At 36.7% G+C, this 17,097-nt stretch overlaps 1 protein-coding gene across 2 annotated transcripts in view; it reads left to right on the top strand.

Annotated features, from left to right (window-relative positions):
* The window catches only part of UNC13C (unc-13 homolog C), a 577,988-nt gene that overhangs the window by 414,006 nt on the left and 146,885 nt on the right, over window positions 1-17,097 (top strand). For both annotated transcript variants that reach the window (XM_004578069.4, XM_036495361.2), the window contains one exon: window positions 10,317-10,443. In XM_004578069.4, coding sequence (XP_004578126.2) covers window positions 10,317-10,443 — 127 coding nt within the window. The remainder of the gene's footprint in view (window positions 1-10,316; window positions 10,444-17,097) is intronic.

The raw sequence follows: 17,097 nt of genomic DNA, 5'->3' as shown, positions 1-17,097 counted from the left end.
TCATTTCTAAGAATCTCCAAATTAACACTTTTTATTAATATATGCAAATATGTAAAAAAATGAAATTCTTACCAATGGTATTGATAACCAGTTACACATTTAAAATTTTGATGTGCTATGCCATTATTTTTGGTCCCTATATGACAAAATAACATTTATTTTATTCTTTACCAAATTGGGACACGAGTATCATCCCTATGTATTTTCATTTCTACAAATATGAACACATTTATGCATTTTCATAAGTTTAATGGCCATTTCCTTCTTTATATGAATTCCCTGTTCCTTTCCATAAACTGGTTTATTAACTGTTAATTGCTTTATAAAGTTCCTTGTTAAAAATGCATCATCTATCAGAGTGCTACAAAAATTGTCGGTAGTTTTTACCCTTATCCAATATTAATCTCATACCAAATATTACTTTTCTAATAAACTGAGTGTAAGAGCAGCAATTCTGCCTTAATTAATACTCTTATCACCTTAACCTACTCTCTTATGTAGTTTCTGTTTCATAAAAGAAAAATATCTTTTGGGTTGCTTTTTTCCATTTTTAAGGTTATCTTGAGTTTTTTTGAGTATTTTGAGTATTTTTTGAGTTATTTTGAGTATTTCTGCAGCAGAAATACCTGAATGCTGATTGTTGTATAATTATGTTTTGCTCAGATGCAAAGCCTCATTCTAGACCTACTGATTCTATGAGAATGGAAATCAGGAATCAGCACTTTTTTTTTCTTGAAACCCCATGACACACAGATATTCTACCTAGAACAAAGAAGGATAAAACATCAACTTAGTAAGTATGCCTAGTAGAGAAACACGAATACTGTTAAAACTGAAACAAGGACCAACTTCAAAGTTGTTGTGAACCTTGGGTGAATGAATGGTGAAATCCCCTATGACTCACAGAAAGTTTAAGGGATAATGTCACCAAGACATCAGCAGTTTACAAATGTGTACATGTTTTAAGAAGGGCAAGAGGATACTGTAGATGTATCTCTCAGGAGTAAACCACCAAGCTGCCTGCAATAGTGGGGTATGGATTGGAGCCAAAGTCAGAAGTCAGGGATGAATGAATAATAGTCTACTACCCAATACAGCACTAGCTGCCTCCCAGAGTGTTGGTTCACCGGAAGCTGGGGAATGGAAGGGAGCTGGGTTCGGAACTCAGGCATGCAGGTGTGGGATGTAAGTTCCCAAACAAAAACTAATAGCTGCACCAGTGCCCACTCCATAATTGTATTTTAACAAACTCAGACTAATGTGAAAATCACTACTTCATGACATTTCCTTTCCTTTATTCTTAATTTCTCATAAGCACTACAATGTTTTCTCCACATGACTCATTCTCTTTCTTTGTCATTACATAGGATTCTAATGTGATTTAAATTTGGCACCCAGAGTCCTTTAGACCTTTGGCATTTCTTTCTTGCCCTGTTTCCTCTTCTTTGTGTATTTTTCTCTAACAGAAACATAAAGATGCTCAGAGCATACACATACACACACAATCTCTCTCTCTCTCTCTCTCTCTCTCTCTCTCTCTCAGAGTTCAAAGAAATTGAGCAAGACTCCAAGGCAAATGAAATGTCTTTATTCTTCAGTCAGGCAGCCACTTCTTGCCATGAACAAAGAAGTGCCTTGAACAAAATAAGTGTGTGGGGAGGTTTATAGCAAGTATCAACGCAACAATGGGTGACCATTGTGACAGTGGGTATCTACGTGAGAGTGGACATCTATGTGACACAAAGCAAAAAGCAGGTAGTGAAGATTAACAATGTATAAGCACAGGTATCTGATCTTTTCACTTCAGTGCAAACAGTAGTTTACAGAATGCTCCGAAGGTAGCTGTCCATCCTGTAAATCTTCACACTCCAAGGAACTACCTATCTCCTGTTTACTTCCTGGTGTTTCAAGAAGCAGAGTGTTCTCATAATAGGGTTCAGGCAAGCCTCTGGAGGGTCCAGACTTCCAGGCATACAATCATGACAATTAAGCCTTTCACACATACATCTGACAATTTCTAGCCAATTATTTTCTGCAAATGATCATCCACAATTGTGCACACATTGAGTAATATGGCACAGAATTGGAATTGGCTAAGTACCAGACTTCTGACTGCCCTGCAAACTAAACAAAACAAGATAAAAGCAAAACAAATGAGGCATACAGAGTGAGAAAATTGACTCCTTAAAAAATATCAGTAAGTCAAGAAAATTATTGTCATGTAACAAAAATTATTATAATCTAACATTTAAGATGTTTGATTACTTCCAGGTAAAGCATGTTAGATATTTGTCACTTTATCTTCATGATATCAATTAGTTTTACTTCCTTTTGAATGAGTAATAGATATTGACGAACTCAGAAAGCAAAAAAAAAAAGTCTAAATCTACAAGAAGGAAAAATTCCTTTTATGTTTACTATGTTGCAGGTTATTCATAGAAATTAATTTTATCCTAAAATGGGATCTCAACTACAAGATACATTTAAGTAAACAATGAGAAAATACACAGGAAACTAGAGGAAGTGGATTCCATACAGATCTGACTCTGAACAAAAAATGCAAACAATAATTTTGCAATAACTTATAAACTTCTGAGAAATAGATGAAATGATTATTTGTAGGTGGCTTAGTATGAGCTAGGCATTATGGACTTGGGCTATCTTCCATTGATTTTCCAGATCCATTAGCAGGAAGCTGAATCAGAATAGGAACAACCAGGACTCGAATTGGCATCTATATGAGATGCGAACCCTGAAGACAGCAACTTTAGCAACTATGACACCAAAATAGCACCCCAAATTTTTAAAAAAATTTTAACTTTTTATTGAAAGTAGATTTATAGAGAGAAGGAGAGACGGAGAGAAAGAGCTTCCATCCATTGGTCCATTTCCCAAGTGACCGAAATGGCCAGAACTGAGCCAGTCCCAAGCCTGGAGTCAGGAGTTTCTTCTGGGTCTCCCATGTGGGTGCAGGATTCCAAGACTTTGGGCCATCCTCTACTGCTTTCCCAGGCCACAAGCATGGAGCTGGATGGGAAGTGGAGAAGCCAGGATACAAACCAGTGCCCATATGGGACCATGGCACATGCAAGGCTAGGACTTTAGCCACTAGGCTACCATGCCCGGCCCCCTCCAAATTTTTTTTAATATTTATTTATATGAGAAGAGTGTCTGAAAAGGCAAACAGAGAGAGGGTGGGACAGAGAGAGAAAGAGACTGGCCCCCAAATTACAAATTCTAATTGGAAAAGTTTAAGTGAAGCAAAGCTGTAAACGAATGAGTACCAAAACCATTGCAGAAAAAAATATACATTTCAGTGGAACTTTTCCACCTGTGGGATCAAAATCCTGTGTGTTTTCTTCAAAGAACTGGAGCTGAGTGAGAAACAGTTTTCCCAGCATGATCTGGAAGAAAAATGACAATCAAAGCCAAAGTCAAATTAGTGGCTAGCAAGAGTAAACCCACTGGCTCTCCACAGACACAAACAGCATTCATAGGCTAGACCAGGGGCCAACACCAGAAGATAATGCAGATTCAATTTAGGTCTCCTACATGCATAGCATGAAAACTAGTTACTTGAGGCTTCATCACTGCCTCCCAAGGTTTGCATCAGCTGGAAGCAGGAGATGGTGCTGAGCCCAGTAACTTCACCTCTAGGTAAATGCCAGTCCCTTCTGCTTCCTCACCCCCCGATTTTTTTTATGTCCCCTTGTGTGCTTTTCTGCACCATGTTTTAATTCCCATGAACTGTTCTCCTGATAGAAACCAAAGAAATGTTTTACAAATGTAAATTGGACCAAAGTCACTCAGTTTTAGTTCTACAGCTCAGATGTGTTTATCATGAGTTATAGAGCTCTGTGATTTGCTTGCTCTCTGAACTCCAGGTCTTAACGCTCCATTCCTAACTTGGCTTCTACCAATCTTTCTTGCATCTCTTCAACCTAGTTTAGCATACTCTCTACTTGAGAGTCACGTAATTGCTTTCTTTATTTCTTTCTTTTTATGAATTCAAATTTAAATTTTTATGAATTAATGTTCTTTGAGGAGACATCTGTATGATTTATGTTCTGATTTCATTTAACCCCGTTCTCCAGTTATCTCCACAGAGACCTTCCTTGAGCAGACTATTGAGAAAGGCACATTCAGCTCATGACCTGCATACGTTTCTAAAATGGAAAATTAAGATTTTACTTTATTTGTAATTTTCAATTTCATTGCTCATCTTTTTGTGTATAAAGGAGAATTCATGATGCCCATTATGTATGAAGCAGATGTCTCATGCGAAGATTTGAGTTTGGCATGAAAATAAGTTCAGTGTATATAATCCCTACTATACAAACAAATGCAAACCTATACATTTATGCATAATATAAAAAACTCCATGCATACACATTAACTTTCTGAAAAGCATACATTCTTTCCAAGTAAATGCTAGTAAGTGCCATTTAAAAGAAGAGTCATATTTTCTAAATTACTAAACCTTTTTATTATATAATATTAATGAAACATTCTTACTATAGTACTAAAATATTTATGTTTCTTAATGCAAATCAAAGGTTAAATTTTTAACAGAATTATTATTTCACTGTTTGGAAAACCAATTAAATGTTTTGTTTTGTAAATGAAACGAGCTAGTTGAATCTTGGTTGTCAAAAATTTTAAATGTAAGATTGATGTCTAGATAAATTCTAAGACGCATTCACATCAAATGGGATAGATGCAATTTTTCAGCAGAGTACTATTAAGTGGAATTTGAGTATAAATAAAAATAATTTGAACTGCATTTCTGAGTTTGCTGAAATCTCATTGATGTTTGATAGGTAGCTTTTAGAATATAATTGTGGTTTGTTCGAAAATTGCCTGTATGATATGTAATTATAGTTTATGACAGGAATATAGCAAAAGATGATGAAAACAGGCAATGCATTTTGTAACAATAACTGTGCATTTTTATAGAATCATTTAAATGGTGATAATCATCCAGGATATAAATGGGGACTCAGATAAATGAAATAAGGCTGGAAGGGAGATAAAAACCAATATTAATCCATCCACGCACTCTTGTATCAGACTTCTATGCTATTTCCTCACTCCACACCTATATTCTATCTTTACCTGAGCTCAATGAAGTTTGGTTAACTGGATTGTCTTTGTGATGGGAGGGGGTAAGTAATTTTTAATGGGATCAGCAAAGTTCCCCAAAGCAAGGAGATTCCTGAATACATACAACTGTATATTAGATAGATTATAGACACATGTGTATATACAGATGCATGTATACACACATAAACACATCTATGTATTATATAATAGTAAGGAAAACAATTGACAAGTGAAACTCAGTCTTTGAGAACAATTTTTATGATTCAGCAAATTTAATAGCATATATTCTAACTCCATAACAAACAGTTGATCACAGTCCAAGTTTGTTCATGAATTGCTTGTGTAAGGCAAACTTTGGGGAGCTCTTCTCTGAGAGGTTTCTTGAAAACCCAGCCTGCTACCATTTTATAGTAATATTAGGAATTGTGCAACCCCTGGGACACATGAAGCTAACAGGATCATTTGGTTTGTCAATACCAGGACAACCACAGGCAGTATTAAAAATTCAATTCAATCTATAGAATATTAATATTTAATATGTAATATTAAAGTTGATAATTTTCATGGCCCAGGAATAGTGAATATCAAAATGGCTCTGGATAGAAAAAAAAAAACGTTTCCCTGGCCCTATTAGAGAAATGAAATCCGCATTTAAACCTTCTGTGTCTTCAGAAAACATGAGAATGGGCCTGGCGCAGTGGCCTAGTGGCTAAAGTCCTCGTCTTCAACGTGCCTGGATCCCATACTGGTGCCGGTTCTAATCCCGGCAGCTCCACTTCCCATCCAGCTCCCTGCTTGTGGCCTGGGAAAGCAGTCGAAGATGGCCCAAAACCTTGGGAACCCACACCTGCGTGGGAGACTTGGAGGATGTTCCTAGCTCCTGGCTTCAGATCGATGCCACACCGGCCGTTGTGGTCACTTGAGGGATGAATCATCGGGTGAAAGATTTTCCTCTCTGTCTCTCCTCTTATCTGTATATCTGCCTTTCCAATAAAAATAAATAAATCTTTGAAAAAATACATGAGAATGAAGAGGTCATGAAGGATTTACAAGGAATGAATTAGGGCAAGATTAGAACTGAGGTACATTATTTCAGTCCAAGATTTAAATGGAAGACCAGGAAACATAGTCTTATTGTGTGCATGCAAGGAATGAAACATGTTTTGGTGATCATTTGATTCAGCTATTCACTAATATTGAAGTTAATGGCCATCACTAGATGTCAGTATGGGGAAAATGCTCCTATTTTGTAGTTGCTACAAGGAGTCCTCATTACGCAGGGGCACACCCTTCTTCCCTATACTACTTGCAGTGTCCTCAAGTGCAGATTTTCACCACTAACCGACTCAAGCTGCAAGCTTCTGGTTGTAGCAGCCAAAGTGTTATCACACATGGAAAGACGTCAATTACTCTTGTGCTGTTCTGACAGAAGGGGAAAACAGATGGCACAGGTGTCTTATTTCTACCCATGGGGAGCAGTAATTATTAGTGAGAGAAACACAGAGTCACAGGACTGAAACTAACACCTATGGAATTCACAATTTGTGTAAAAAGAAATCCAGTAATTATTCTAAGATATTTTTCCAGCACATGGGCTGGAGAAACTCTGCTAGCATTGCTGTATGAGACACATTCTTAGAAACTACAAAGGATAGTCTCCAGATGAGAACAAAGCCAGATTTTGTCTTTGAAACATCAATGATATCCTTTCAATCTTCTTTCCCATATCCATTTTTGATGCTCATATTAGGAGAGGAGTGGAGGCTTGGCCAACGTGTGGCTTCAATAAACAGGGTACACAGAGGTGTGTCCTGACACGCAGGAACGGCAAGAACGAGGGGCTGAAGGAATGCAGAGAGCTTGCTGAGTGCTGGAAAACATTGTTCCAGAGATCTCATGTATTCTGAGCAGGGTGTCCCCAAAATGAACAATAGACAAGTTCATTGGTTTTGGAGAAGTGGAATGGCAAGGAAATTGCAGGCAGGCCCTGGCTGCAAAGCTTTTACTTGCTTTCGGCAGCATAGAGGGTGCTGCATTGTCAGCACCAGCAACTGGTGAAGACTTTTCTTTTATGCATAAGGTGTTATCAAGGATCATCCAAATGGGCTAAAAAAGACAAGAAAGAAGCTGAAATTTTTAACTTGAAACATAACATAATTTCACAGAAGGAGCACACACATTTTAAACATTATTCCTTTTGGAGGCCAGCTTTCCGTCACTGTAGGTTAAGCTAACTGGCATCCCATATGAACAGTAGATCAAGTCCCAGCTGCTCCATTTTTGATCCAGTGCCCTGCTGTTTTGCCTGGAAAATGCAGAAGAAGATAGTGAAATTACTTGGACCTCTGCCACCCATGTGGGAGTTCCAGACTCCTAGTTCCCGTCATGCCCAGCACCTGCCATTTTGGCCATTTGAGGGATGAATCAGGAGATGAAAGATCCTACTCTCTGTCTCTCCTTCTCTTCCTCCTTGTAATTCTCCCTTTCATAGAAAATAAAATCAGTATTCTTTGGAATAAGAAAATTAAATCCTAATGTGTGTGTGTGTAAATTCCTCATTGCACATTAAGTTTCACTGTGAGAAAATCAATTCTGTAAATGGTCACTTAAAGCATTAAGCTGGGCTAAGTTCATTTCTCCACAAGACCATGACATACTGTATATTAGAAAAATCATGGCACTTGCAATATAGTATTGGGTTGATGTTAACATATTACCTTTCTCCTTAAGCTCAAGACATTGCGAATCCAAGAACATATATATTTTGTCTTCATTTTCCCAGTGCCTCACCCATGTTCCAGCACAAGGTATACTATCAATAAAGACGGATCCCATTCAATAAACTTGAGCCCCCCTTCCCTTCAGCATTTGGTTCATGAGCAAATGGTCTTGGAAGAAACAACATGTAAAGTCAGGATTGTTCTTAACATTTACAGAGGAAAGAGCACACACAGAGGCCCATGTACCATGGACATAAAATTTCCAAATCCTGGTGTTAAAATATAATTTATATTGCTACCTCATTAAATACATCTTCACAGCAACATAATGAAATAATGTTTAATATAAGTATGCTTTAATTATGCCAAAAATCCATAAAACATCAAAGTTAAGATTTAATTATTAAGATGTAGATAGGTACTACTTGCATATTTGGGCATTATCATTATACAGGCAGTGTTGGGTTTTAAAATACATTACTATGTAAATGATCTATTGTTAAACCTTTGTTCCATAAAATGTGCTTCTCACCTTTATTTCAGCAAAATGACAAATTGTGCAGTTAAAATAAAATATTTGAAATAGTTTGTGCTCCATTTAAAGTGGTGCCAGACAAGAGTCACGTGATGTCTGCTTAGTTTCCTTTTTTTCTTGTTTCTAAAAATGTAATCAATTTTTCACTTTGGATTTTTTTCTACTTTTTAAAAGCTTTTGTCTTCCTTTGGACTCCATTTATATTATCACACTAAAACTAAAATTTAATGAAGTCTCATATCTAAAGTTAAAAATTAAAATAATGGAAATTTTAGCATCAGTGGTCATCTAGTTGGCCAATCAGTTTTAGCCTTCATGTATATTACATCTAGAACTACAGAAGAATTGGAAAAATGAATTACTTCTTATTAAAAGTATTTCCCAGCTCTTACATGAGTTCTTTTGATTCTTGAGTGCCTTCAGAAGCACTGATTGAAACCTAAGAAAAGTAAGAAAATGAGTGCGTATTAATTTTTGAGCTAATGCTGTGCTACGCCACTTTGTAAATCCTTCTCTCCTCTCAGGATTTCTGCAGTGATAATTCTCCCCACAAACCAAAGTGGTGACTTTTTCTGCTGCTAGCAGTGGCACAGTGTGCAGCTTTGACGTGTTGGAACACAATCTTGCCCTTACCTGCCACCCCCAGGTCTTGAACAGCAACAGCAACCAAATTAGTCCACCATGTTTTATCCAGTCTTAGAGGGTATTCATCAAAGAGCAGGTGGAGTTAGCCACAAGCAGATGCTGAGCATCCCACGTTCCCTGTGCAGGCACCAAGCATAGGGACACAAGTGAAGAGGAGCCCAGAAGCGGTCTAATTTCTGTCTGTATTTGTGCAAGGTTGAGCACTCGACATACATGGATCCCAGGGCACTGGTTTCCTACTGACACCTTTTGAAGATGCCTTGAAAGCTACTACTTACAAGATTATCAAATAAATACTTTGTCTTAAATATGATAGGACACTAGATGCCTGAAAGGAGATTGGAAGAGAGCTGAATTGAATGGTTAAAAAAATTAAAAAAAAAAACAGATGAAATAAATTTAGAGGGATCTGAAGCAAAGCATCTTGTTCGCAATGTTGTTTGTGAGTCAGGAGTTAGGCCTAGAAGTATTTGTTTATTCTTGTTTCTGAGTGGTGCCGCCTCCTTCCTCTCTGATATGTGCAGTTTGTGCTGAATTGACCATTCTACTCAAACAATATTTAATTTGAGCCTATGTTCTCTCTTGTGTTTGCCATTAGATTTGAAGTCCCTCTGTAGTCAGGTTTTGCAAAGAAGGTTAAGGAGCCCTTAACTTGTTTTCTAGTGTCCTAATTGATTCATTTCGTATTTCCATAATGTAGTGTGAAGAATCATATTTCATTATGCATATTAAAAAATACTGCTAAATAAATGTCAAAAAAGTCACAGAGTACCAAAAATTTTAAACAAACTTAAGGTATTTCAGAATTCATATTTAGAAGTTAGAAATGTCTCCTCTTTTTCCAGCTATCTTAATTCATTATTGAATGACTGGGATGGAATATGATTTACTCACTTACATATGTAATATTAAACCATGATTGGGATTGCTGGTTTTATTTGTGTTTTGAATTTTAATTCTTCTGTCACTTTGCATGTGGCTAAAAGTAGTCTAAATAAATGAGCATGAAGATTATTAGACATTTTTTAATGTTCTATTACTCTGTAACCACAACTAAACTCTCACCTTTCTCAGCAAAACACATTAGAATAATCAAGGTATTTTTGTATTACTGCTGGAGCCACACTATGTGTCATCTACAGTTATTTTTATATCATCTAAAACTTCAAGTCTGCATTTAGCAAGAAATCTTTGGTGTTACCATTAACATACCATTTCTTTATTTCAGAAATATGGATGACAAAAGTCAGTTGGGACACAGCTGCATTGTTGGTATACCAGACTTTATTAAATGCTTGATTTATCTGTTACAGAACATGAGAAGCAGAGATTATGCAAGAGCACCGATTATATGAATTTGCATTTCAAAGTGAAATGGTTTTATAATGAATATGTGCGTGAACTTCCTGCCTTCAAGGATGCTGTACCTGAATACTCCTTGTAAGTAGTGACTTTCATACTGTGGCACTTTTTTCCAAGCTCACAGCACAGACACACAGTAAAATTACAGCTGAATTGTGCCATACTAAAATCTCTTCATACAATCTTCATCGCCATGCAGATATTTCTGTTATAAAGTGATCATTAAAATGTTTGTGTTATTTAAGAACTATATTTCACTGAATTATGTTGCATTTTTATGCCTTACTTGAATATCATCTTTAAAAAGAAATATCCCTCATTTGATGAGGTTATATCCTTAATAAAAGAGCTACAAGAAAACTTTTTTTTTTTTTATAATCCATTTTATTGTATTGTTGTTGACAATCTTTACATAGTTAACTATAGTTGAAGGAAAATCAAGAAAGAGAAGAAAAAAAAAAAAGGTTCAGGGGGATAGGGAGGTGGGCAATGCTATTATGTCCATATTGTTTCCATCATGTATCTGAGGTAAAAGGGGATATTGAGGGAGAAGCCCCACCCGGTTTCCCGCCCACCCCAAGTCCCGGATGTGGGGCATGCTCTGAGATATGTGCTCAAGTGGAGTTAATAGTTCTCCAGTTATGAGTCACTGCCAGTTGCTTACTACCAGCTGGTAATGTTTATTTGGAATAGGGTAATATTGCAGAAGAGTCATTAGCTAGAGACCTTGGCTTCTGATTCTGTCTGAAGTTATTACACTGGACTAAAATTAGACTTGTCTGGTCACTCAAAGGTCAACTAGGAAAAAAGAATAAAATTCAGCAGCACCAGGGAACGCTCAGGTACTGAGAAAAGAGTAATGTACCTAACTGGGTGATGTTCAAGTTATGGCCTCTCCCCATTGCTCCACACTCCTGAATATTTGGCACTTTGTAATTCAGGGCTTGGAGACCAAATATGACAGTAGCTTGGAGTTTATAGAAATTTCCCTGAGCTTGCATAACAAACATTGGTGTCCAGGACATGAACTTGAGGAACCAAAACTTCAAAAAAGGGAAGCTGACAGCCCAAGCACTCCTGAGTTTCCTTTGAAGTAATTTCTGATTCCTGTTATGCACTTAATCTCTATGTGGAGACTGAAGCAGAAAATTCATATAGAAAGTAGACATTAAAGTTCATAGAGGCATCAACAGTCTCACTGTGCAAGAGGGTTAAATTAGAGGTTAAGGCTTATAGAAGGAAAGGAAGACTATGAATATCCCCAGGCTTTCAGGGGAGACCCCTAGAAAAATGTGTCAATCAGAAAAAGACCAGCCAGAACCTCAAGCTTGTCTGAATCAAGCTGTTTACCTTGCATTCTGTCTACAAAAAAAAATTTAAATAATTTTTGGAGGAAGTGTGCAACCAGTGTGCTCACGTTTTTAGACAATGTATAATCTGCAACAACAGGGTCAGCACCATGACCTAGCATGCTAAGTTTCTACCTACATTACTGGAATCCCCTATGGGCACCAGTTCATGTCCTGGCAACTCCACTTTACATCCAGCTCCTTGCTTATGGCCTGGAAAAGTAGTGGAGGATGATCTAAGTCCTTGGGACCCCACATCCATGTAAGAGACCAAAGGAAACTCATGGCTTCGAATAAGCTCGGGTTTGGCCGTTGCAGCCAATTGGGGAGTGAACCAGTGGATGAAAGATCTCTCTCCCTGCAATTGTGCCTTTCAAACAAAAATAAGATAAATCTTTAAAAAAAAAATACTTGGCAGCAACAAGAAAATGACTAGCAGGACTGTATAACTAGAATGGAGAAGAAAAAAATGGCAAATATTAGAAAGATATAAGATAGACACTATGTTGCATACTTTAAATGTTGGAGAATTTTAACAGAAAAAAAGAGATCTATAACAAGAATAAAATGGAACTTACAGAATTAAAATAAAATGAAAAGTGTAATAGATACGTTTATAAATATGCATAATACAAAAGGGACTAAAATTATAGAAAGATATATTTGTGTAAAATACATAGAAATAAAACATATTAAAATATTAAAAAATGAGGGTTTAGGGCAAAAAATTAAGAACTAATATGAATTGAATACCAGAAAAGTAAAGCAGAGAAAAAATAGTATCAGAGAAATATCAGAACTGATAAAAAAAAAAAAAAACAGGAAGCTATAGATCAGGAAGTTATGTAAATATTAAGAAAGATAAATTCAAGAAAAACTACTGAGAGATAATTAAAACCAAAAAGAATCAGACTAATCTTAAAATTTATCAGACTGAAGGAGGAAAACAATTTTACCTCCAGAGGATACACAAAATGGCAAATCCATCAGAAGTAGTGATTGCAACCAGAATACAACGCAATATCATCTTTGAAATCCCCAAAGAAAGCAAATTCTATGTGTGTACAATGTTGCTACAAACATAAACTGAAATAAAGACTTATACAAAACTCAGAAACACAACAAACATGTTCCCAGCAGATTTTTACCAAAATCATAAACCATACTTTTTTTTTTTAAAGATTTTATTAGTATTGGAAAGCCGGATATACAGAGAGGAGGAGAGACAGAGAGGAAGATCTTCCATCCGATGTTTCACTCCCCAAGTGAGCCGCAACGGGGCGGTGCACGCCAATCCGGAGCCAGGAACCAGGAACCTCCTCCGGGTCTCCCACGTGGGTGCAGGGTCCCAAAGCTTTGGGCCGTCCTGGACTGCTTTCCCAGGCCACAAGCGGGGAGCTGGATGGGAAGTGGAGCTGCCGGGATTAGAACCGGCGCCCATATGGGATCCCGGGGCGTTCAAGGCGAGGACTTTAGCCACTAGGCCATGCCGCCGGGCCCATAAACCATACTTTAAGATAAAGGAAAATGACCCCCCATAACATCAGTGTAATAGAAAGAAGAAAAAAGGTTAATGGAAAGCATTTGGAAGAAGAAATAAACTATAAAATTTTTAAATATATTAATTTGCTAAGATGCAAGTGATTTTGGAGTCGGTATAATAGCTCAACTAGCTAATCTACCACCTGTGGGAAACAGCATTTCATATGGGTATTGGTATGGCACCTGTCCAGGTTGCTGTACTTCCCATCCAGCTCCCTGCTGATGGTCTTGAAAAACAGCAGAGGATGGCCCATAACTTGGGACCCTGAACCTACATGGAAGATCTAGAAGAACCTCCTGGCTCCTGGCCCTGAATTGGCTAAGCTCCAGCTGCCATAGCCATTTTGAGTGAACAAATGGAAAACAACTTTTTCCGTCTCTCCTTCTGTCTGTAAATCTGCCGTTCCAATTAAAATAAGCAAAATATTTTTAGAACATATTATAAAAGTTTTAGATGATAAAATACATGTAGAATAAACATATAGGAATAGCATTAGTAGGCGTGATATGGAGTAATACATTTTAAGATCCTTTAGCTTTTGGCAAAGATAAAGTACTTATTTGAAAAAGCCTCTAACATTACAGATGTGTATTGCAATCTGCAGTGTAACCCCCCATGTATTAGTAAGGAAAGTGGCAAAGGAAAAAAGTGAAAGAAAAAAGTTTTCAAAAATGCAGGTAGGAAAGTGAGGGAATGGGACAATAAAATTAAATTTAAAATTCAGTGTAATGATTAAATTTAGGTAGGTTAACATTCAGATCAATTGAGTCTAGCATACCAGATAAAATGGCAAAATCCAAAACATCATGCTTACTAATGAGTGCCTAATTATGAAAAAAAATTGAAATAAATATGATAGAGCTATACTAACATAGACTAAAGCAGACATTTTGTTTAAGTTACACTGATATTAAATAAAACATAAGTAGTATTTCATGATGACTCAAGGATGAATTTCATAAAAATATCATTTCTCAGTTTGTGGGTTATATAATGTATTGGCCAAATATAAAAAACAAAAATCATCAGAAGCAAAAGAAAACCAACAAATCCAAAATCCTTTGTGAAGATGATATTTGTTCAGCAATAGATTGAAAACATCAGGCAAAGCATCAATAAGAAAAACAGAAGTTTGAACAATATAAACAGTACATTTAGAGATTTCTTTCTGTAGCTCTATGTCTACATAAATCTGTATTGATTGTCCAAAAGACCTACCTATAATTTTATGGACATTGTTTACACACATAAACCGACTATGCGTACATTGGGACACTTTAAATGTTCATGTAAATGTAAAACGGTCAATTGTATTTGGTGCAAAAGATTAAAGCAATGACTCATTCTTCATACTGCACACTTCCCATGACCTTTTAGAGGGCCCTTCGTTGAATGTACAATGACAAAATACACAGTGCTGTCGAGCAAGCATGCCATGTTTAATAAAATATACTGTCTTCTGGTCCACAAAGCAAATACAATGAATTTTTATTTTAAAGATTTTATTGTTATTGGAAAGCCGGATATACAGAGAGGAGGAGAGACAGAGAGGAAGATCTTCCATCCGATGTTTCACTCCCCAAGTGACTGCAACGGGCCAGTGCGCGCCGATCCAGAGCCAGGAACCAGGAACCTCTTCTGGGTCTCCCACGCGGGTGCAGAGTCCCAAAGCTTTGGGCCGTCCTGGACTGCTTTCCCAGGCCACAAGCGGGGAGCTGGATGGGAAGTGGAGCTGCCGGGATTAGAACTGGCGCCCATATGGGATCCCGGGGCTTTCAAGGCGAGGACTTTAGCCACTAGGCCATGCCGCCGGGCCCAAATACAATGAATTTTAAAGGACTGCAAACATATATATTCTAGGACTACTATGGAATTAAGGCAAAAACCAGTTCCAGAAAATGACTAGAAAATCACCTGACAGGAATATCTAGCAGACTATTCCATAAAATTCTTGACTAAAATAAAGAAATAATTTAACTTACAAAACATTTTAAATAAGCAAAAATGAAATGTTATATTGAAATTTGCGGAACACATTGAAAACAGAAAAAAGGGAAACTTTTAACTTTAGTTACATTTGTATGAAATGTGAAAGCATAGAAAATCAGTAAGTCTCTACCAGAAGAAACTGTGACAACAGAAAATGAAATCACAACAAAAGAGAAATAAAATGCTTGGTATGACCTAGAGTAAAAATAAAATGGAAATGTTAAATAGAAGAAATTAGCAAAGCCACAAATTGGTTTTTGAAAGCACTGATGTTATCAAAATGTCCTTTTTAAGGCCAATTAATAAAACAAGAGAGGCCACAAATCACTATTATCAGAAATATGGCATCAAAAAGACTTGTAAATCCAAGAAGAAAATATATGATTGAATAGTCAGAACTTTATAGAAAATGTACAAATTCCTTTTAAAATAGAACTTACTAAGCTGATAAAGGAAAAATATAAAATCTGAATGAACCTGAGCTATTTTTAAAAATGAAATTCTTCATTAAGAAAAAAAAATTCATGTCTCAAATAAAAATGTAAGGCCTAGTTGGTGCCAAATGGAATGCTTCCAAAGGGAAAAAATATCAAAAGCATTATATAAACTGTTACATAAAAGTAAAGGAAAATTTCCCAAATCATTTTTGGAAGTTAGCACAGCATCACTACTATTTCTTACTGAGAATGTGACAAATAAAGACAAAAACCAACCAGCTTTTGGCCTAAACATCATTTTCAAAAAAAAAACACAAATAATAGGTAATAGAATCCATGACCTAAGCAAAGGTTCATATCTCTAAAACAAATCTGATACAGACTCCAAGAGTCCTGTAATATAACTGCTCAAATATTCTTGAAAGACTTATTTATTATTCATCCATTCATTGATTTTTTTAAAGATTTATTTTATTTTCATTACAAAGTCAGATATACTGAGAGGAGGAGAGATAGAGAGGAAGTGGAGCCGCCGGGATTAGAACCAGCGGCCATATGGGATCAAGGCGAGGACCTTAGCCACTAGGCCACGCTGCCGAGCCCCACTCATTGATTTTAAAAACAAAGAGGGAGATACAGAAAGTGAGAGATCATCTGTCTTCGAGGTGAATTCACAGGAACCTGGATTAGAAGCATTTAGTAGCCAGAGCCAAACCAGGATTTCAGTATGAGCAGTGGATGCTGTGTCATAGCACACCACTCCTGGATAAATATTTTAAAATCATACGAAGCAATTTTCCACGTTTAAGGAAATTCCTAAAAATGTTATACCAGACATAATATTTTGTTAAAACTTGAATGCCTTTGCATACGTCAAGAATGAAACAGGGGACCAACACTGCCATGGTAAATTCAGCTGCCACTTGCAGCACCCACATCCCACGTGGGTGCTGGCTCAGGTCTTGGCTGCCCCTTTTCTCTACTAATGAGCCTAGGAAAGCAGTAAAAGGTGGCCCCAGCACTTGAGTTCCTGCCACCTAAACAGAAGACCCAAAGGAAGCTTTCCCCTTTCTCTTTTTCTCTCCCTTCTCTCTCTAGTTCTATAATTCAAGTAAATAAACAGTTTAAAATGTAAGGTATGTGAAAGTAACACTTTCGTTAACATTATGCTAAGAGTCTCATGCTATGCAAAGACAAATGGGGAACATAAAGCTATAATGGTTACATAAACAAAAAAAATATGCTATCTTTATAGGACAAACACACACCTGGAAATTTAAATAAAAATAAGGTACACAAGAAGACATCCAAATTTGAAGATGTATGAGTTAATAACTAAAAGATATTTAGTGATAGGTATTATGGCAAAATGTTTAAGGGATGGTGTGGGATATTCACATGCCATATTAGATGT

The sequence above is a fragment of the Ochotona princeps genome, chromosome 6 (genome assembly GCF_030435755.1).
Source record: "Ochotona princeps isolate mOchPri1 chromosome 6, mOchPri1.hap1, whole genome shotgun sequence".
In the NCBI taxonomy this organism is placed as follows: Eukaryota; Metazoa; Chordata; class Mammalia; order Lagomorpha; family Ochotonidae; genus Ochotona; species Ochotona princeps.
This window is presented reverse-complemented; position numbering and strand designations above follow the sequence as displayed.